Raw genomic sequence first — 23,066 nt, 5'->3', positions numbered from 1 at the left:
AAAGGGGTTAAGCAGACTGTCTAAGCCTTTGTGGTCTACAGGCTTCCAGTTCTGGTAACTGCCACCAGGTTAACGCAGAGTGGCTCCTGGCTACAGCCTGCTTATGGAGCACTTTGGTTTTACTTAGGTCTAGTTATCTGAGGAATGGGACCTTCAGCCCACTTGCACTGGTGTGTTTCTGTTATGAAAACCTGCAGTCCAGCAGCTGATCTCTAGTTCTGATTACGGACAGGGTGGGCCATCAGCACTCTGGGGTCTGCTTCTTGTCACTGTGGGGCCTTTGGCAAGGCATGCCACATCTCCAGGTCTCAATTTCCTCATCTGTAAATGAAAGGGGTTGGATTTGATTCTCTTTCACTCTAGGACTCTGTGATTCCATGTTAAGTAATTTGGAGTGGAGTGAGATGGTGTTTGGGTGTGGTTCTTCATTGCTGCTGCACAGGTTAGGATGCACAGGCCGCACCAGAATCACCCAAAGGACCACTTCAGGCATATATTCCTGGGCAATCTTCCCCACTCTCCTGCCAGAGTCGGACTTGAGAATCTGTATTTTTAACAAACTCCTTAAGGTTTTCTCTCTCGAAGTGGTACATGGGGACTGCTACAGGGATGGTGCCCTCTACAAGTCACCCAGCTGTTCACATCCTACTCGAACTTTGGCTCAGGCCAAAGGGTGGTGAAAAGCATGTTAACTCAAAATGCTTCATGGAGACAGCTGGTGTTGCTGGAAGTTTACACGGGTCCAGAAAACCCATGTAAGGGTTGCCAGAAGATTGGCTTCCAGAGCCCTAGGGGACAGGCTTCCGTGGCCTGTCTACCTCTCACTAACTGTCAGAGCTCAGCCCACCCTGCTCGTTCACCCTGCCTGCTTTTTCCTACCAGTTTCCATCATGTTCTGCTTTAGAGGGCTTCTTGCTCCATATGGTTTGGGAATGACCATCCTGCACATTTGTACCAGCAGTCTCCCCAACTGTGACTGTCCTTAATCAAGCAGGAGATGTTTTCCCTCACACCTATTTTCAGTCCTTCCTCTGGTCCCTTGTCTTCCACGAGACCTAATATTTCTGATACATACAGTAGATTTCTCTACAAATCCTTGAAGACTTTGAACTATGCTATTATCAGTGTATTCCAGAGACTTCTATACAGTGCTGTTTAGTGTTTCAGGGGCCAGGTTCCTTTTCCTTCTGATTATTCACACACACACACATGTTCAACAAAGGTAGATCATACTTTATCCACAGTATGAATTAGAGATTCTGATCTTATTTTCTGTCTCATACTTATTTACTTTATATCACATTTTGCTCATATTTACACTTATAAATGAGGAAGAAAGAAGTCAGAGGGAGCTGTATGTTTTTCTTGAGTAGTGCATCAGAATCACCTGGATAAACTTGATAAAATACAGATTCCTGGATCTCATCCCAGATTTACTGAATCATAATCCTTAAGGGAGGGATCCAGAAGTTTGCATTTCCAAAAAGACCTCTGGGTGATTCTTTTGCATGCAGAAGGTCGGAAATTCCTGCTTTAGGTGGGACAGAATTTGGACTAGAATTTAGAGAAGAGATGGGGTGGACAGTGAGAGGCAGCCTGGTGGGGACCAGGCTGCTTGGGTTTAAATCCAGGCCCCACACCTCACTGGCTGTGGGACTCCTCCATGCCTCAGTTTGTTCTCTGTGAAAAATCTGTAAAACTACAGTGTTTACCTCATTGGGTGTTGTGCAGATTAAATGAGTTACTAGGTGTAACATGTTTAAAATAGTGCTTGGCACAGGTAAGGGCTCTGAACATGTCTGCTGTGGCTACTATTCCATGGAAGGGGAATGGCATGAACAAAATCAAACAGAAACAGATGGCCTCTTTGAGAGAACGGAGTAGACTGACTTGTCAGGAGCAGAAGGTTTAGATCAGCGGTTTTCAAATCATAGTGTGCAAAAAATTAACCTGGGAGTTTGCTAAAAATTTTTGCCCCTATAATGATTCTGAGTTGTTACACGTGAAGCTTGGGAATCCGCATTTCAACTTTTTGATGCAGGTTATGAACACATGTTAAGAAACCCAGTAGGTTAGGTAGAAGACGGCTGGTATTTAAAGTTGGAAAGAGGCCAGGCATGGTGGCTCATGCCTGTAATCCCAGCACTTTGGGAGGCCAACGCAGGTGGATTATCTGAGGTCAGGAGTTCGAGATCAGCCTGGCCAACATGGTGGAAACCTGTCTCTACTAATAATACAGAATCACTTGAACCCGGGGGGCAGAGGTTGCAATGAGCTGAGATCATGCCTCAGTACTCCAGCCTGGGTGACAAAGCAAGACTGTCTCAAAAAAAAAAAAGAAAAAAAAAAGTGACAATGTAACAGTATTGAGATCTTTCAAATACACTGGCCCTTAGCCAGCTTTGCACTCTTGCAGTTTATAATCTTAGGGTATGATTTAATACTCCACTCATGCCCAGTGCTCTTACATCCACACACATCTGCCAATCCAACTTATAATGGGTCATCCAGGATACCCTGTTCCTTGGTCACCAGTAAGTCCTTTACATCTAAGTGTAGTCTGATTCCCACCTAAGGCAGAAGAGCTTAACATGGCATCAGAGCCACAGTGATCAACAGATCCACCTGCAGTTGCCAGGAGTCAACTGAGCCCAGCAGGAGGTAACAAGGTGTCCTGGTGGATGGACATGGACCCGTCTGTGACTCCAGCAAGGTCTCATGTAATGCTAGGCAAACTGCCAAGTCAGAGGCTGGGCACTACTTCCTGGAGGGCAGAGGGACACGGTCAGAGAAATGCAAGGCTTCTTGGACCCGGATGTGGAAGTGGCTTATTGAGGCAACATTATGGTACAGCTAAGGAAGGCAGAAGCCTGGAGTGATGATGATGATGATGATGAATGATAATGATACCTAACTTTTACTGAACATTTATTAAATGTTCAACATTCCACTATGTGATTTACATACATTCAGCTCATTTAATCCTCACAATAACTATTATATACCCATTTTACAGATGAGGAATCCAAAGCAACGAAAAAATGAGCTGCATATAGTCACAGAGCTTGTAAGTGGTGAAATCGTGATTTGAATCCTGACACTGCATCTAGAATCCATCATAGCAACCACTATGCCAGGGTACCCTTTGTGACTGTGTAGACAACAAAGTTAATTTGTGATGGGTCCTCAGACAAGAGAGCCTTAACTGTGTCTTATCTACGGTCAGGATAGGTCTAGAGGCCAAAAGTGGATTCAGCCCCCAAGGCTTGGTGAAGTGGCTGGCCCCAGCTACAAGGAGCAGGGAGCTGAGGAGTGAGGATGGAAACCAAGCAGGGCCTGGGAAATCCTGTTTCATGTCTCTTTTATAGATTACATCTGTTTGTACTTGTCATACTATTAATGGGATGTGATCTCCTCTCATTTTAACAGACTCTCTGAAGTTAAAACTTCCAGGTCACAGATCCTTTTACATTTGTTAGGTTTTAAATTGGTTGTTTCCTGATGTCATGGACTGAGTCACCTTCACCTTATCAGTAATCGTCTGTACATTGCACTGTGAACCTTTCCACAGGCACAGATTCTTGTAATCCTGAGGCCAGAAAACTGAGACAGGAGAAAAACCATGTAGATAGAGATCAGGCTCATTCAGGATGAGTCCCACAAAGTCTGGAGATTTAGAGCCAAGTAATGTCCCTGGGAGATAACCTCCCTTCAAATGACTCCCTTCCACCCAAAAGAGGGAGGGATGTTTCCACTGGACTTTTAATGGAAGAGAAATAAAGACATACTTTAATGTGATTAGCTGAATCCTTATAAAGCAATATGAGCCCTATCCAAAGTTCCATCTAGACAATTGCCTGGGGTTGCTATGAGTCACAAATAGCATTATGGAAACTTTGGCTACATTTCTAGTGACCCTGGTTAATCTGAAATGACAACTGACTATACCTAACTTCACTTCTCAAGAAGCCACCATCAGTGGTCACACACTTACCTTTTGGTAATTAATTACTTTCACCTCCCCGAGAGATGAACAGCATCATGTCCTATGTACTGGTGCCCAGGAACATGACCTTGAAGTCTGCCTGCATCAGATATGCAATTTTTTTAATCCTTTGCATTGCTCTGGATTCAATCAAAAGACCCACTACCATAGCAACAGATGATGTAGTTAACATCACCACAGTCATGAGCTCTTTAAAAAAATGAAATCTAGAAAATGTCTCTGCACTGTCATGAGAAAGTGGCTCTGTGACCTTGGGAAAAACATTTAGCTTCTCAAAGTCTAAACTACCAAAATTGAATAACAAGCCCTATACCACCTTCCCGGCTCCAAGCCCCAGGGATTTTCATGGGGATTTTTAAGTGGTAACACATTAAGGTTTCCAGCTCTCTGTAATGACCAATAAATGTTGGCTGAAGTGGAGACACCCAATGTTCACTGTGGAGACCTCAGTAGTTCCAGAAGTCCTAAGTGCCTGAAAGGTATGTGTTCTGAGCAAACATGCCCTTCCTTCCTTTCTCATCTACAGCTGGAAAATGGGCCTGTTTTCTAGCTATAGAGTAATATACCTATGGTCAAAATTTCTCTCCAGGTATCTGGCACATTTTTCAAATATGCTTATTGTCTCCTTTCTCAAATCACACAGAACACACTCAACCTCACAAAAACCTTTGCCACCTCCTACCACTTCCAGCAATCCTCCAGTCAGTGAATTAATTGGTTTGTCTGAAGAATTTGGAGAAAGGTTTTGTATATATATTTTTTAATTTGAGATTTTCTTGATTCTCAAACGCTTTTTTTCATCCAAAGGATGTTCATCATGTTCTCTAGAGAGAGATGTTTCTCTCTCATTCAATACTTACATCAAAGCCCTAAAGGATTTAATACGACACTAAGCCCAGCCATTCACCCAGGTGAATCTTAGATTTTTAAATATTTGGGGGACTGGGCGTGGTGGCTCACGCCTGTAATCCCAGCACTTTCGGAAGCTGAGGTGGGTGGATTATAAGGTCAGGAGATTGAGACCATGTTGGCTAACACGGTGAAACCCCATCTTACTAAAAATATAAAACTTAGCTGGGTGTGGTAGCATGCGTCTGTAGTCCCAGCTACTTGGGAGAATTGCTTGAACCTGGGAGGTGGAAGTTGCAATAAGCCGAGATCGTACCACTGCACTCCAGCCTGGTGACAGGGTAAGACTCTGTCTCAAAAAAAAATTCAGGATCCCTTCAAATCTAGGCCTATCTCAAAACTGCTTACTTATGTCTGCCTATTTATATTATTTATCTATCTCTAAGTTTATAAGAAGATCTAAAAAAGAATGCCCTTTTATGCCCTTTTCCCTAACTAATCAGGAAGCACACGGCAAAATTAAACTTATTAAAAAATTTAGTCTGGTGGCTCACGCCTGTGATCTCAGCACTTGGGAGCCTAAATTGGGAGCATGCTTAAGTGTAGGAATTCAAGACCACCATGGGCAACATAGCAAGACCCCATTTCTACAAAAAATAATTAGCTGATCCTTCTGCCTCAGCAGAAGGATTGCTTGAGTCCAGGAGTTTGAGGCTGTAGTGAGCTATGCTCATGCCACCACACTCCAACCTGGGCGACAAAGTGAGACTCTGTCTCAAGCAAAAACAGAAACAAAACCACCCCATTCTCTCAAGGAGCATAAATTTCCTAGTGGCTGTTTCACATTAGTAAGACTGGCTTCCTTCTCCTCTGCTATCTGCTGGGGCAGGGTGTACAATTCCATTCAAAGGCAAATATTCATTGCAGCACTCCATGTGTCGGGTGCTGACAGTAATGAGGATGCAAAGAAGAATCTGCCATAATAGCCTCCCACAGTGACTTACAGGCCAACGCGAGAAAAATGCATAAACAAAAATGTATATTGCATGGAGAGGAATGTAGTGAATTGTTTGGACATGACATTTTTAATCTTGCAAAGGAAGAAGTTAACTGATTTTTCCTAATGTTGAAAAATCAAGAAAATAAAAATTGTTAATATACTACATATAGCCAAGAATATAAGTGAAAACAAAAATGTGGCAAGTGTAGATCAGCAGGAGTGGAAGGAAAGGGGGTAATTTCTTCATCTTCCAGAATAAGTTGATGGAGAAAATTTAAGTTGATGTATCAAGAAGCAGGGGTAGTAATACGTCACTTAGAGTTATAGAGGGAATGAACAAAGAGCTACAAGTTAAAAATCGCTGGCCGTGATTACATCTTGAGAGAGACTAGGGTATATATGTCTTTGTTGTTCTAATATGCCTTACTCTTTGTTTGTATAACTTTTTATAATCATGAAAAATGACAACTGTTAACAATTCTTGTGTGTACATATTTGTGTGTGTACATATATACACTAATAATTCACACATATATGTGAATAACACACACACATATGTATACATATATATACCCTCCCTCACCTGGATAATCTGCACTTAAACTCCACGCAAGCCAGGTCAATTTCCACTGTGTGGGGATTTCAAAGGACCTATATACATATATGTGTATATGTGTATGTACACACATCAGTGTATACATATATGTGTATACATATGTGTGTGCATACACATATGTATACTTATAGACACACATGTATATACACATATATGTGGATCGTACACATACATATATGTATGCATGTACACATATACATATATGTGTGTGGTCCACATATATGTATATACATATGTGCATGTGTGTTTGTGTGTGTGTGTGTATATATATAAATATATATATATATATACACACACATATATATACATATATATATGTAAAAGTCAGTAAGAGAATTTTCTATGGAAATTCCAAGTGGTCTGAGAAGACAGAAGGAAAAATTCTGCAAAAAGCACTGATACTCACACATATTTCCTAGATGAGGAGGTTGGTGATAGGCTCATGATAAGAGAAACTAATGTTGAAACCTCCAGTCTGTCCATCCAGTAACTGGCCTCAAGGTTCCTGGCAAGCTTTACATCTTACAAAACTGTACTCAGTTCTTACCTGGCCCATTTACTAAGTTTTTGTTTAAAACTGCAGTCAGGAAGTTGTTTGTTAGCTCCTCTTTCATTCAGTATCAGACTAGAGGTAGAGTAGAATTAGAATCTGCCTGAGAAGAGCACGCCTAGCTAGTTTGGGATTTGGCCAACATCTTCTCCTTATTTGCACTTACTTTGAGGCACAAACAACTCCACATGGATAAATCCCTTGTCAAAAGCCAATTCTACCCCAGGGAAATTTACTAGAGAGTCACTGATACCAGAGCTCATCACATCCATGTTTGCTAATCGCTGCTTTTAGCTCCAGGAGTTTCTCCCTCGTAATGTTAAGTGCACTCTGTCAAAACTCAAGATCATGCCTCCTTTGGCAGCAAAGCCCCTTAAAAACTCATAATTGTGTCCCTGCCTTGCATTACAGCCTCCCTCTTCCAGAAGAGGTCAGAGTATCAGCCAGTCTCCTCTCCAGGGAGAAAGTGTTGGATTCAGAGTGCCTAAGAGAAACTGCTGAATTCGGAGTCCCTAAGAGAAAGTGGGAAGAAATACACCTAAGCCTCCAGGACAAAGGTAGAAAGGATTTTTTTGTTGTTGTCGTTTTAGAGACAAGGTATTGCTCTGCCCCCCAGGCTGGAATGCGGTGGTGTGATCATAGCTCAAGGCACCCTCCAACTCCTGGGCTCAGCCATTCCTCCCGCCTCAAGCCTCCTGAGTAGCTGGGACCACAGGCACATATCACCAACCTCAGTTGCTTTTTAAATTTTTTGTAGAGACAAGGTCTCACTATGTTCCCCAGGCTGGTCTTGAACTCCTGGCCTCAAGCGATCCTCCCACCAGGGCCTCCCACAGAGCTGGGATTACAGTCATGAGCCAATCAAGCCAAGCCAAGGCTGGCCAGAAAAGTGATTTTATTTTTTTCAACTGCATCCTCTCAGGAGCCAGAGAAATTGAGGTTTGATTTCTCTTTCCTCTGTTGCAATCCCTATAAAAACTCTAGCTATCAAGTCTTGGGCTTCAATGAGCTTCCATGAAGAAGAAATTTTACTGTTTACTCTGTTCCTTGAGTTCCTATTACTTTTAGCCATCATCGAGAAAGTGCAGGGCTGCGGATAAATCATGGCTTCCTCCCTGTGTTGCCCCTTCACTGCTGAAGACAAACTTGCAGATAAAGCCTTCATTCAATGGAAATACATCTGATTCCACCAAGAGGTCTTTAAGTGCCTCCTTCTTGCCCCTCAGCTCTTACAGGACTGCAAAGGGCCTCTAGGACCCCTGTCACTTGCTCTTCCTAAAATACCCGCCCTTGCCTGGATAATCTGCACTCTAACTCCACTCAAGCCAGGTTAATTTACACTAAAGGGGGATTTGAAAGGACCTGTGTGGCATGTGCAGTGGCATATATGACCTGCATTGTTAGTGCCTTTTGATGAGTCTGTCCCTCTTACCGGACTTGAGCTGCATAAAGCAAGAGCCTGCTCTCATCTCAGTGTCCCAACCACAGCCTAACACCTCACCCCACGCAATCAACGTCAACGTTATGCTTACGGACAGCAAGCGAAAGCTTTCTCTTGGGAGTGTTTAAAAGACTTTGTGCCACTGCACCCCAGCCTGGGCAACAGACAGAGACTCTGTCTCAAAAACAAACAAAAAAACAAACAAACAAAAACAAGACCGGGTGCTGTGGCTCATGCCTGTAATATGTGGCTCATGCAGCACTTTGGGAAGCCAAGGTGGGCAGATTACCTGAGGTCAGGAGTTGGAGACCAGCCTGGCCAACATGGTGAAACCCCATCTGTACTAAAAATACAAAAATTATCCAGGCACAGTGGCATGCACCTTTAATTCCAGCTACTTGGGAAGCTGAGGTGGGAAAATGGCTTGAACCCAGGAGGTGGAGGTTGTAGTGAGCTGAGATCACGCCATTGCACTCCAGCCTGGGCAACAGAGCAAAACTCAATATCAAAAAAAAAAAAAAAAAAAAAAAACGCTTTGGACCAGACTGAGTCTTGCATTCACCGTATACAGTCTGGCTGAAGGAGACTGTTGCACTAGTAGATGTTTGAGATTGGTGCTTGAAAAGACCACAGATCCTCAATCTGTACCTTAACTTCCTCATGCACATTGTAGGCAAAATAATAATACTTCCTTATCTTTAAAGTCTACATTCAGAACTCTTATATGAATTAAACAATCTCAGAGACATGCTGGAAAGCTTAAAATTCCTAGATCACACCGTAAGATAGGTCTTAACATTAAACATGCATTTCAGAAGATGTAAAGAATTCACTGTTATGAAGTTGGTTACCTATAATTCCACTCTTATCATTTTAAAGTCACCATGACCCACAGGTGATCACACTGAAACTAAATCACAGCTGAATTGTTGGGTCTCTTGGCAACCTTGTTTTGTCACTGGGTAAAGGGAAAGGAGCCTTAATCCCAGCTAACATGGGACTGAGGATGACTCTGAAAAGGTCTGATCATTTCATCCATGTATTTCTTCAGTTACTGTTGAGACTCTGGAATATGTTCAGATATGGGGAGACCTTACTCCATTCCTGTATTAAGGGGGGTATGCCAGACATGTTTATTTCCTAACAATGTGTCAGCACCATGCCTTCCATGTGCCACCACCATGCCAGCTCTTCTACACTCCATCTTGTCAGAACCTGACATAAACCCTATAGATGGTCCTCAGGGTGTTAAGTGACTTGCCCAAGGAAACTCAGCTCTTCCATATCAAAGCTTGGCATCTGTATAGCTTTTCTTCTTGGAGTAGGAATACCTACATAATTGGGGCATTCGTGTCCTCTCTTGATGCTGGACATTGGGGAGGAGAGAGAAATGTTTACAGAGGTCACTGATGCTGAGATGCTGGGACACATGGGTCCATCTGGGGAGTACATATAAAAAGACAATATAGCTGAACTGAGACTGCTTTCCTCAGAAATGCCTGTTTGCAAAGATAATCCGTGGCTGGCATCTGGGAACTTGGATCTCAGGGCAGTTTCCACCATTCCCTAAATGATAGGAGTGGCTCACTGTGCCTAAATATAGCTTACGCTAAACACCTGCTTTCTTTTTGGGAGTCTGGAATGTTGATATGTAGCAGGCAGAGGGTGCCTATGTGACCAGCCCTTAGTAAAAACCCTCGGCACAGGGAGGGCTTCTCTGGTAGACGGCTTTTACACATGTTATAACAAGTCATTGTAGAAGAATTAAGCAACTCCTATGTGGCTCCATTGTGATTCTGGAGAGCTCATGTCTGGGTTCCTATGCCCTTGGCCTTATGTGCCTTTCCTTTAGTGATTTTGCTTTATTTATTCAACCCTTTGGCTATAATAAGTCGTAACTGCGAGTGTGACGATATGCTGAGTCTTATGAGTCCTCCTAGGAAACCATCAAACCCAAGAGTGGTCTTGGGGAACCTCTGACAGAGGGAGCTTTAAAGAGATCATGGGGGTGTGGCCCAAGTCACAAGAAGCCATGGGCTTATGAAAAAAAAAGATATGCAAGCATGGAACCTCTAAGGAATGACATCTCTCAACAAAGATAAGCAGGATGTGGCCTTGGGACAGAGGGGTACACTGGGGAGGACACTGTGCACATGTCACAGAGAAGAGAAAGGAACTCCACCTATACAATCCTGTGTCAACATGCACTTCTTTGGGCTGGATTGGAGGCTTTACTTTGCCTACTTCCAAAATGCCAGATGACAGACACCAAGACCCCACAAGAAGTTTCTAAGATTCCTTGCAATTCAGTCTCCTCAGTGGTGCCATACCCCAGCACCCAGGGAAGCCACAGCTTCTACATGGGGAGAATGACCCTGCTGTGAGCAGCACTGGTCTGGCAAAAGGGGCATGCTTTACAAACGTAAATTCAATGCAAGGAATGCTAAGTGGGCATGAACTCCACACAGATGCCAAATACCCTCTCGTTTACTTTCTCTCTATGGTTTGTCTGGTCTTCAAAATGAAGAGATAAACTAGTCAATGGGAGAATGTGTTCTATATTACAAATCAATTCGTTTTAAAAGGATAGCAATAGATATTTAGGAACAAGGGCATGTCTGATCATGAAACCAAGCAATTCTTTACTTTTTAATTTACAAAGCACTTTCCTACCATCACCTCATTTGATCTTCAAAACAATGCTAGGAGGCAGATAACATGACTTTTCTCATTATTTTCCATGACACCTACTCTGTTACAAGACAAGCAATGATGCTCATTGAAGACTTATTGTTTGACTGATCAGCAATGGCTTTAGAAAAATTCCTGCTTTTGAAAATTAATAATTCCTGAAGTCTGACAGTGGAAGAATAAGCTAAAAAGCCACCCAGTCATTCAGTGAAATTATTAAGATCACAAATTAAGTCATTTCTACGGACTCTATAGCAGGAAATATATTTTTAATGAGGAAATTGAAGCTAATATATAACAGCTGTCCTGTTACCCAGCAACAGAGTATTAAGGCAGATTAAATTATTAATGAAAAATAGAGCAGCTCAGAAATTTAACCTCTTAACATCCTCTCATTCCTTTCTCTTTAATCCACAGTCTTTAAACTGATATTTTTAAAAATTCATTTTATCACCATATACAGATAACATTGATAGTTTGTTCTACTACTCATTAGTTACGGTATCTTCAGCAAGTTATTTTACCTCTCTTTGCGACTATAAAATGAAGAGAATAGCAAACTCATGGTTAAGGAGAAGATGAAACAGTAAGTTTTTAGAAAAAGGGCTGAGCACAAGGCCTGGCTTATGTGTTTTAAACAGTGGTAGATATTATTTAAATGAATGAATATGAAATCAACAAATATTTATTGAACTGATATCCAAAGTGGATATCCTATATGTATATATGTATGAGTACAGCTATACAGGCCCTTGAAACAACAAAATGCTTCCACAACAGTTAGTAACTTACTGGTGCCCAGAGGCCTATGTGTGCCTTCTATTTACCCCAGCTCTCCCAGCTCCTTCCCTAAGAGGTGAAGACTGGGCCAGGCACAGTGGGTCATACCTGTAATCCCAGCACTTTGGGAGGCTGAGGCAGGAGGATCATGAGGTCAGGAGTTCAGGATCAGCCTGGCCAACATGGTGAAACCCTGTCTCTACTAAAAATACAAAAATTAGCTGGGCATGGTAGTACACACCTGTAATCCCAGCTACTCGGGAGGCTGAGGCAGGAGTATTGCTTGAACTGGGACCTGGGAGGCAGCAGTTGCAGTGAGCCGAGATCACAGCAGAGCACTGCACTCCAGCTGGGGCTACACTGCAAGACTCCACCTCAAAAAAAAAAAAAAAAAAAAAAAAAGGGGGGGGGCGAAGACTCTTCACAACTTCATTCTCAGACTGCTTCATGTTACAATCCCTAGTGTTTACACCTGGAAGAACTGAGAACCTCTGGGAAACTTACATATTGCACTTGAGCAAAGAATAAATATTATGAGTCACTGAGAATTTGCGGCAGCAATAGCCATTAATAATTAAACCACCATTAGGCGATTGTCAATAAGCAATTCAAGCAGCAATGTGTAAGTTACTAAAGCAATAACTTTAAAAAAATAATTTGCGGGGAGAATGGAGAATACATGGAAAGAAAAGAGAAAGAAGGAAGATTAAAAGGTGTGTTAACATGGCCCAGACACCATACCCTTGCTGTCTTCACCATGCTTAGTGCTAAAGGACAGAAAGAAGAGTGGCAGCCGTTTCCAGGCCCAGTACAGGTTGTGTGTACTCACGTTGGTGTTGCACAGCTTGTACTGCCGATAGGCCCCAATGCATGAGATTGCTGTAGATCGGGCAGGCTGAGAGAAGCTCTGAGCTGCCCCGTGGGTCCCCACACCATGGTTGTTGCTTGTTTCCGGGCTGTGAAAGAGACTTGAAGCTGCCTGGAAGCCTTGATCATGGGTCAAAGGCAGCTGGTAGATGGGGTCCTCCGCAGCCTGCAGTCCAGAGCGAGGGCCACTGTCACTTTGGTACAAAGGCCCATGTTGGGGGACCGGGTGGGCTGGTGAGCTGTAGCCAAGCCTAGCAGATGATGCCCCCTGGGACCTGGAGTGCCGGGATGAGGGCTTCTGTCTCCGGAGCCTCTGTGGCATGTGTGCAGTGTCTGTCTGCAGTGGTAAGATATATGGAGCCTTACCATAGCCGTACTTGCCAGGGCCAATGGGACCTCGGGTCCTGCTCCTAAAGAGAGATAGACAAGAGAAGAGATGATAAGAGTTGCATGAATTTTCACATTAACTCGGAAGCTCTGGTCCATGGTAGAGAGGACCAGGCAGGAACGGAAGCTTGGGAAAGGGTCTATGGTAGGACTGGGAGGTAGGGGGGTGCATTTTAGAAGAAGGGACCATCATGGAGGCTGAAATGGAGACTCCACAGAGGCTGGAAAGTAGATGAAGGAGGGAATCAACGGAGGATGAACAGTGGATGATGCGAGTGGCTGGAAATGAGGTTAGAACAGTAAACCGTGGTCATTGTGTAATTTTTATGCAAAGTCTGGGCATTTTTGTAGGTCACTGGGAATCACTGAAGTGGCTAAATATAGATTTTTGCTAGCTGTAGTATTTCAGACCCCATTCAACGAGCTGTAGTAGTTCAGACCCTGTCCCTTTACCGTTCATACTCCAAGAGCTTTTCTAGGTAGTGGAACCTAGAATTTGGTAGCAGAATTTGGTTGGGACTGCAACCAAATTCTAGTGCAATTCCCAAGGACTGACTTGCACTGAGTTTAATCCTGAAAATCTTCAAGGGCATTAAGCACTTGGCTCCTCCATCACTCTTGAAGCAGCCCATGCTAAGCGATGGGTAAATGGCCATCTTTACATTGGTTTAGATTGGGGTATCCAAACTTTTGGCTTCCCTGGGCCACAGTGGAAGAAGAAGAACTGTCTTGGGCCTCACATAAAATACACTAACACTAACAATAGCTGATAAGCTAAAAAATATTTATTGCAAAAAAATCTCATAATGTTTTAAGAAAGTTTACAAATTTGTGTTGGGCTACATTCAAAGCCATCCTGGGCCACAAGAGGCCCAAGGGTTGTGGGTTGGGCAAGCCTGGTTTAGATCTTTAGATTTTGGTAAAGACCCGCTGCCCTGGAGCGGGGTGTGGTGGGAGGCTTGGGCAGGACAGGGTAGAAGCCCTGATTTGTAGCATGTGCCCACTCCTATGGTGTACATACTTCCACCACGGCTGATATCAAGCTACCAACGTGAAGACACGATGAACTCTGGTGAGCAGGTAAAAACCAGCTCCAGAACACCACTGCATGTACATTTATTATGCAACTACTGTATGCAATACACAGAGCTAGCAATGATAAAGAAATATAAAAATTAATCATCCATAGGCTGGGCACGGTGGCTCACACCTGTAATCCCAGCACTTTGGGAGGCCGAGGCGGGTGGATCACCTGAGGTCAGGTGTTCTAGACCAGCCTGACCAACATGGAGAAATCTCATCTCTACTAAAAATACAAAAATTAGCCGGATGTGGTGGCACATGCCTGTAATCCCAGCTACTCAGGAGGCTGAGGCAGGAGAATCACTTGAACCCAGGAGGTGGAGGTTGCAGTGAGCTGAGATCGCGCCATTGTACTCCAGCCTGGGCAACAAGAGTGAAACTCCATCTCAAAAAAGGAAAAAAATTAATCATCCATAGTTTTCAAGACCCCAACCTTACAACTGAAAGTACCTAGATCACAACGCAGGGTGGGGTAAGAGCCGCATACAATAAATGTTACTTTGGGGAATTCTGAAGCAAGGAAAAGCACTTCTGTCTGGAGGGATGTGAAAAGGTTTCACCTTCAATGGCGTTAGAGTTGAGCAGCACAGGTTCCAAATCTCTGTGGAAAGACTTAAGTCAGTCAACTAACTCTTACTACTTGTAAGATGACTGAGCTGGATTAAATGACCGCCAAGGTCGCTCCAACTCTAAAATTATATGCTTCCATAGTAATTAATTCTACATTTACGTAAAATTGGAAATGTGCCCAAGGGTTTCTACAGGATGGCCCCATTAAAATAAGCACATTAAAATAGCAATCAAGGTGAAACATTGATTTCTGCCCTCATGAGAAAATTCTTTCTTCACTCTCCACATAATCACTGAATATAAAATTTAATAGACCACAACTAATTATTAACATCTTTATTACTAATTGTGCCTTCATTCTTAGCTGATAGGGAATTAAATCACGCCACAGTGTTTATTTTGCATTTAGGTCTTTCTCAATTAATCTTGGCAACACTTGGGACTCTGTTAATGATGGGGGCTTTAAGAGATGCAATTAAGAAGTTAGTCACATATATATATGTATATAAAACTTGGATGTAATTTGCCTGTTTCTTTCTTATGGCAGGCCAGGTAAAATGAATGACATCATGCAAAGGGAAAGGAAAGAATTTCTGTGTATGTGTGTGCTTTTTTAAGATCTGAAAGTCTACCAAAAGTACTAGCCTCAAAGTAAGTACTGGATGGAGACCCTAGCTGAAGGGAACAGAGAAATGGACATGTGGAGTAGCACTTCTCAAACATGAGTGTTCACAGGCATCACCTGGGATCATGTTATGCTGAAAATTATGGATCTAGGACCTCTAGGGTGGGGCCTGAGAGTCTGCAATTCCAATAAGCTCCTGGGAGATTCTAATGCTGCTGGTCCACAGACCCACAGCTTTGAGAATCAGTCATAGAATAAAATAGAAATTCCAAACAAAAGGGTGAAAATTCAATACTGCAAATTATCATTTTTAATAGAGAAAAATGGCAATGAAATTCAAACCGAAAACCTCTGAGTTTGAGGCAGATACAAAAGATCTGCTGGCCTGGGACAGGCTGCCCTGCTGTAGCTCACTCAGGGAGCACTGATGAACCAAGACTGACTTGGGCTTCCTCATGGGGAGCAGAAGAACCTGCTGTCAGCTGATGACTTGTGCAAGCATCTTCCCAAAGGCTGCCATCACTCCTGAGGGGTGTAACATATACAAGCACCAATGTATATTTTTGTATTCATATTGCCTTGTGGAAGGCTCTGCTTAAACTGAAGAACCATTCAAAACCCACGGACACAGCAACATCATTGGAAAGGTGAGGAGATGAATGCAAATGACCAGTTAATTCTAAAAGACCAAAGAGAATGAGCAACCAAATAGGGTGTGTTTATGAGAGATCTGATTTCCAAGTATTTGACTCAGAACATTTGGACAAGTGGCAGATTCATTCTGGCTTGGCCAGGAGAACGTTTGTTTTCCTTGCAGCTGGTCAGAGCTAATAATCCTGACAGGTCTGAATGGCCTCTTCTCCAACAGGACAGAGTCCATCTGGCCGCTTGCAGGGGGGCCTCCATGGAACTGGGCAGATTTATGCAGAGCTGTGATAATAAGTACAGATGTGGCAAGGGAATATGTGTGGCCAGTTGACCCCTCCAGGAGAATCATGTGGTAGGTGCCTGGGGTAGAGGGGGTGGGGGCTGTTGAGTAGTTCTGCTTAGTCTCCCCAAAACCCATCTCTCGAATTTTACTTTGGGTGTTCCACTTGCCAAAGCACTGGCTAATTTCTGAAAGTTATGTCTTGAGACAGAAATGGAAAAGGCACAGTTTGCAGATCAGAGACTTGGGAGTCAGTGCAGGCTAGTGGTTCATGGCATGGACCCAGAGGCCAGTTTTCTGGAGTCTGAATACCAGCTCTGCTACTTTCTAGTTTGGAAACTTTGCGTAAGTTACCCCAATCTTCGTATGGCTCAGTTTCTTCAAATAGGACCAGGATTAAGATGAGGTCAGTGAAGCACCTAGCATGCAATATTTAAGGAGATACCGTCAGAATCGTGGAAGTGCTGGTCGGAATCTGAGAGTAATGTCTCCTTAAATGTTGTGCCCTAAGTACCTCTCTAGCTGCACTCCAAGCCTAGTCCTGGCCTTGTACTCATTTATAAATAAACACAATAATAGTACCTTTGATACAGATAGTTGTAAAGATTAAACAACTTAAGAGCAAAAGACGTAATGCCTCACACAGAGTATGCATCAAACATTTGCCTTTCCGTAAGAAAAGCTCTAGTTTGGCTATTTAGTAGCTCTACCAACTTTGGCAAATAATGCACCTTCAGTTTTCTTACCTGTAAAATGAGAGTATGACCATTTAACATTCACTAGAATGACTACACTCAAAAAGACGGATAATACGTGCTGGGAAAGAAAAATCGGAAACCTCATACATTCCTAGTGGGAATGTAAAATGGTGTAGTCATTTTGGAAAACTATCTGTAAGCTCCTCAAAAGATTAAATGTAGTGTTACCACATGACCTAACAATTCCAGGCCAAGGTACACACCCAAGAGAAATGAAAACATACATTTATATATAAACTTACACATGAATATTCATAGCGACATTATTCACAATAGCCAAAAGGCAGAAACAACCCACATGCTTATCAACTGAGGTGTAGATAAATAAAACATTGGTATATCCATAGAGTAGATTATTATTCAGCCATATGAAAGGTGAAGTGCTGATATATACTGTAACATAGATAAATCCGCAAAACTTACTAAGTGAAAGAAGCCAGACACACATGATTCCATTTCTATAAAATGTCAAGAATAGGGAAATCCACAGAGACAGAGAGTGGTTTCCAGGGGTTGGGGAGAGGCAGGGAAAGGGAGTGACTGCTAGAGGGATGACGTTTCCTTCTAGGATGATGAAAATGTTCTGCATTTAGATCGTTGTGATAGTCACACAACCTTGAAATATACCAATTATTGAGTTATATAGTATTTTTAAATGATGAATTTTATGGTAAGTTATATCTCAATAAAGTTGTCATTTTTTTAATGAAAGCATGTTTACTTACAAAGATGTTATAAAGTCAAATTGAAGTTACTGATAGGAATGCATTTTTTAATCTAAAAGCAATTTTTAATCATTTGTTTCAACAATATTTAACACACCTTTATTGAGAACTTCTATGAGCGTCTATTGAGCAACATGTGTGATTTTTTTTTCTACTTGTTCACATTTCCAGCCCTGGCAACGTAAGTAAGTGGAACGCCCCATCCCCTCACCATAAAGTAGGGCTCTGTGAGAAGAATGTGACACTGGACAGTAAGGGTTCTAAGACCAGGTTCCAGGCACAGTTCATCCAGTGGGTGTCTGGGAAAATTGCTGTTGCTTTAATAGTTGTTACAATAATGGCTGCAAGTAGCATGTTTTCCTTACAACAGGCTGGCTGCCATCCAGGGCTCGTTACGCATGATCTTCCACAGCTCTGCAAAGTTAATGCTAAGCAGTCAGCATGATGACTCAAGCAAAGTCACCTCTTCCAGTCTCCCTCCCTACACAGTCACCCTGGAAATGTGTCACCTGCAATCATCACCTGGAACTGACAACTCCCACCTTTCTATTTCCTGCTGAGATCCCTCTCCTGAGCATCAACCCTAGTTAACCTCCAGACTAGAGCCTGAAAAGTGGACATAAACCGCCTGGAGGTCTCATCAAAATCCGGCTTCTGCTTCGGTGGATCTGGGACAGGCCTCTGGTTCCGAGTTTGTAACAAGTTCCCAGGTGAAGCCAGTGCGGTGGGTCCCGGGACTGCATTTCAATAGTTCCAAGTGTTACTTCGAAGTCAACACACTCAAGCCTGGACTGACCATCTTAACTCCACAAAACTGATGCCCCTCTAGTTCTTCCCATATTCTCTATCTCAGTAGTCCTTAAACTTGAACAAGCATCAGACTCACCTGGAAGACTTGTTACAAGAGATTGTTCAGCCCCACCTGCAGAAATGCTGATTCAAGGGGTCTAGGCCAGGGACTGACAATCTGCATTTCTAACAAGTTCTCAGGTGATGCTGATGCTCTTGGTCTGTGGGCCACAGTGAGAACTGCTGCTCTGTCTCACTCCCAGGTACCACCATCCCCTGAAGATCGCTGACACTTCCATTCACCCTTCTCTCTGCATTCCATCCAAACTCCTTGGCTTACCCACTCAACCTGTACAGCATGGCTCCTGCGGCATCTCTTGTCAGCCCTGGCCCTGCATGGACCATCCCACACCACGTTCCTTGCAGCTCCTCAATAGGCCAAGGGACTTTATTCTCCATGCTTTGACCTATGCTGTTTCCTCCTCCTCAGCTGCTCTCTCCAGCACTGTTTCCCAAAACAGGACCTAGTCACCCTTCAGGACTCAGCTGAAGCATTTTGTTGTCAATGAAATTTTTCCTGGTCCAAACCCCCCTCCAGCCCCATCCTTCACAGAATCGATGGATGTCCTTCTCTTTTGTCCTTCCACTGGGCCTCATAAAACTGTCACAGCACAATCTTTCATTGTGCTTACTCTTTGCACACCTACCTTAGTTTATCAGGATGCAGGCTCCTGTCTTATCTGTCTTATATCCCTATGACCTCCTACAATGACTAGCACATAATAGGTGCTCAGTAATTGACCCTAGAAAAGCTGAAATAACAAACGAATGGCTCAAACCACTACTGCCAAAGGGAGAAAAATCTCCCCTCAGCATTATCGTGCCTGTTTAATTTCTGTTATATGAAATGTTATATCTTATCAAAAGACTGTTAAACTATCGTGGCCCTGAGGACAAGCCACCTCTCTCTATGTAGGAAAAAATGTCCCGTCTACTGTGTGAGAGCATTTCTGGTATCAAACACCTAGAGAAGAGACAGGTCCTCGGAATGGAGGAGGACCCAGCAGGGGCTGAGACTCAGCCTTTATTTTCAAAAGGAGTGAAGAATTAAGAGGTCAAGAGCTGTCAGAGCTGGAAAGCCACTCGGGCAAGACTGTCAGCAGCCTGCAGCTAGAGGGTGGCTTCCTACCTCTCAGTTTCCAGGAGAGAGGGGAGTGGGCAGATGAGAGCCCCACCCTCCAGAGCAGGGTGTTTGTGTTTCTTATGCTCTCCGTATTTATTTCCATCTTGTTTTCTCCTAGAGTTCAGTCAACTCCCTTTGAGGAGCCCTGCCTCTCTCAGCTGTGCTAACATGAACCCCACATGGGCCACGGCATCCCACAGAGCAACAGCCCCTGGGACTGCCCTTGAGGAACTGGAGGAGTGGATCCCGAGAGCCCCAGGGGAAAGTGGAACTCCACGAAGGCAGCTGAGCAATGAGGCCAACCATCCCTGCTCGTGTGGAAAGTCTCCTTGTGCTGCTTAACCTTGGAGGTCCTGGGTTTTACCACATTAAGAGAGGTGGTATCCCAGCCGGTGTGGTGGCTCACACCTGTAACTCCACCACTTTCAGGGACTGAGGTGGGCAGATTGCCTAAGGCCCTAAGTTCCAGACCAGCCTGGTCAACATGGTAAAACCCTGTCTCTACGAAAAATAAAACAATTAGCCTGGTGTCGGGGGTGCACACCTGTGGTCCCAGCTACTCGGGAGGCTGAGGCACAAGAATTGCTTGAACTAGGAGGCAGAGGTGGCAGTGAGCTGAGATTGTGTCCCTGCACTCCAGCCTGAGCAACAGAGTGAGACCCAGTCTCAAAAAAAGAGAGAAAGAGGTGTTGCTCCTTGCATCTTGGTACCTAAGTTGAGCTGCTACATAAACAGAAATAAATTCTTCCATAAGATGGGAAGGAAGCTCAAGAGATGAAAGATTATTTATTGTTGGAGAAAGCTGGTAAGTTAGCAGGAATCTAAGTCCTCTTACTAGATTCTATGGAGAAAATCTAAGATACCATTGGATTTTATTGCGTCTAATGAATAATGTCCATGTGGTTTAAAGAGATCCTTTATGCCACATTTGCACTTTGAACTGTTACTATATATCAAGGCTAAACTCCCAAGCTAGTGTACTGGGGCAAATCTCCTGGAGACTAAGTATCACAGGGGCCTGGTTACTTTCTGTTATATGAAATATTATATCTTATTAAAATACTGTTAAACTCTGGCCCAGCATCGTGGGGATGCTGCATCTGAGGGCTGCCTCGACGCCAGCCTCCAAAATGTGGACAGACACTCCTCTATTTCTCCAGGCAATAAGGAGACAAAGCATTTCCACGTGGCACTTTAAGCTCGGAGAGGGAGGAGGGAGATGTAATTCACAATGACTATCAAGTGAAATGCTTTTTGCCAAAATACAATCATATGACCACATGTATCTTTTAAAAAGGTTTTTCTAGACATGAAAACAATACTAGGTGGCAGAAATTACACCTAGAAATTGTCCTTTGCACGTGCTTGTACAAGCACACAGAGACGTGTGTGGGGATCCTCACTGCAGCCCTGGTGAGCTGGCAGGATGCCTGAAACCACAGCAGGACAGTGGTCTGAGGAACCGGCCAGTGCATTTCAGTCATCCCTTCTTTCCACCCAGTTCTTCTAGAATGATACTGAAGATTATCGTGCCAGAGAAGCAAAGATTCAAAGATCAGTACAAGGAGAGAAAAGGCTTCTTCAAATTTGAAAAACTGAGCTTCGTCCGTCAAGAGGCAAAGTCTGGCTCACAGCAGCCAGAGGCAGAGCTTATGCTACAGACTATGATGAAGTGTTATGACCTTGGAATGACCATTCTGAACGCAAGGGAACTAAGAGTTTAGCAGGCCAGGCGTGGTGGCTCACACCTGTAATCCCAGCACTTTGGGAGGCCGAAGTGGGTGGATCACCCGAGGTCAGGAGTCCAAGACCAGCCTGGCCAACCTGGTGAAACCCCATCTCTACTAAAAGTACAAAAATTAGCTGGGCAGGGTGGGTATATGCCTATGGACCCAGCTTCTTGGGAGGCTGAGACACAAGAATTGCTTGAACCGGGAGACGGAGGTTGCAGTGAGCCAAGATCGCACCATTGCACTCCAGTGAGACTCTGTCTCAAAAAAAAAAAAAAAAGGTGAGTTTGACAAGCAGGCAGATGAGGGATGAACCAAAAGGCAGTATTCAGAGACTAGGACAGAATGTGGTGGCCTGGGCTGGGAAGCAATAGAAATCCCAGATATGTTTAGGGGCCTGAGAACAGAAGGAACCTGCATGCTTTACAGGGAAGCCTGTGTCCAACATGGCAGCTGACTAGGATGTGGGAGGGAGGTGTCAAGGTGGAAGGGCCCACCTGAGAGTGGGTGGGCCATCCTGGAGGGTCTTTGTGGTTTCATGGAGGACACAGAGTATGAGACCAGGAGGGTACATGCAGAGATTTCAGCAGCAGTCACAGCAAGGGTAGAACAGAAGCCCCTCACCTGGGGATCCAGGTCACACCCCCTGGGAAGAGGAGAGGAGGGCGAGGACAGAGTCCCGACTGAGCTGAGCATAAACCCTGAACTGATCATATTTAACATGAAGGGTCTGAGCATCTGAGTCTCCTGGAATTGGCAGTTTTCCTTCAGCAATAGAAGCAGAGGCTCACGAACCACATCTAGTTATACAAAAATAACTTGTGTTCCGCATACCTGAGTGGTGACTATAAATTGTAAATCTGAAAGGCAATCTAAGTATCCTTAAACAGGAAAATAAGGAGCTAGTTAAATCATAGTGCATTCAGGTATTTGAGTACTATGAAACTGTTTAAAAGAATGAGGTGGCTGTTCATGTACTGATATAGAAAGATCTCAAAAACATAGTTAAGTGAAAAAGAATAAGACATTGAAGATACTAAGCTGAGGGCACTAAACATGCTCTCATTTGCATGTGTGTTTTTTAAAAGAAAAAATATATACAGTATATGAAAAATGTACACCATATATACAGATTATATTTCTGAATTGATCAAAAGGAAACTCTGGGCAATGATTTCCCCTGGGAAGCAGACCCAATGAGGTGGTGTTGAAGTAGACTCATTTGTCATTTCTTACCCTTTCATACTGCTGTGTAAGCAGTGTCAGAAAGAGAAACCAAGTCAGTAACTTTAATGCTTAAATATGCAGACGTTTCAGTTTGGACATAAAATGCCTACTTATAAATACACTGTAATCCCCAAAGACTTGAGGGACAGAAACAGTTCAGGGACAAAATATTTCTCTGAACTGTCTCTGTCAAGAACAGAAAAGTCATATACTCCCAGATAGATTTTAGAACAGCATAGACTGGTATCAAGCTCATGCCGA

The 23,066-nt window shown here is 43.5% G+C and overlaps 1 protein-coding gene across 1 annotated transcript in view; it reads right to left on the bottom strand.

Moving 5' to 3' along the window:
* Positions 1-23,066, bottom strand: part of THSD4 (thrombospondin type 1 domain containing 4) — a 661,199-nt gene that overhangs the window by 522,924 nt on the left and 115,209 nt on the right. The window contains exon 5 of the mRNA XM_032244849.1: positions 12,763-13,210. Within this exon, the coding sequence (XP_032100740.1) occupies positions 12,763-13,210 (448 nt within the window). The remainder of the gene's footprint in view (positions 1-12,762; positions 13,211-23,066) is intronic.

The sequence above is a fragment of the Sapajus apella genome, unplaced genomic scaffold (genome assembly GCF_009761245.1).
Source record: "Sapajus apella isolate SASKATOON/1434 unplaced genomic scaffold, GSC_monkey_1.0 scaffold55, whole genome shotgun sequence".
Lineage (NCBI taxonomy): Eukaryota > Metazoa > Chordata > Mammalia > Primates > Cebidae > Sapajus > Sapajus apella.
Note: the sequence above shows the minus strand (reverse complement) of the source record. Positions and strands in the feature narration are given on the sequence as shown.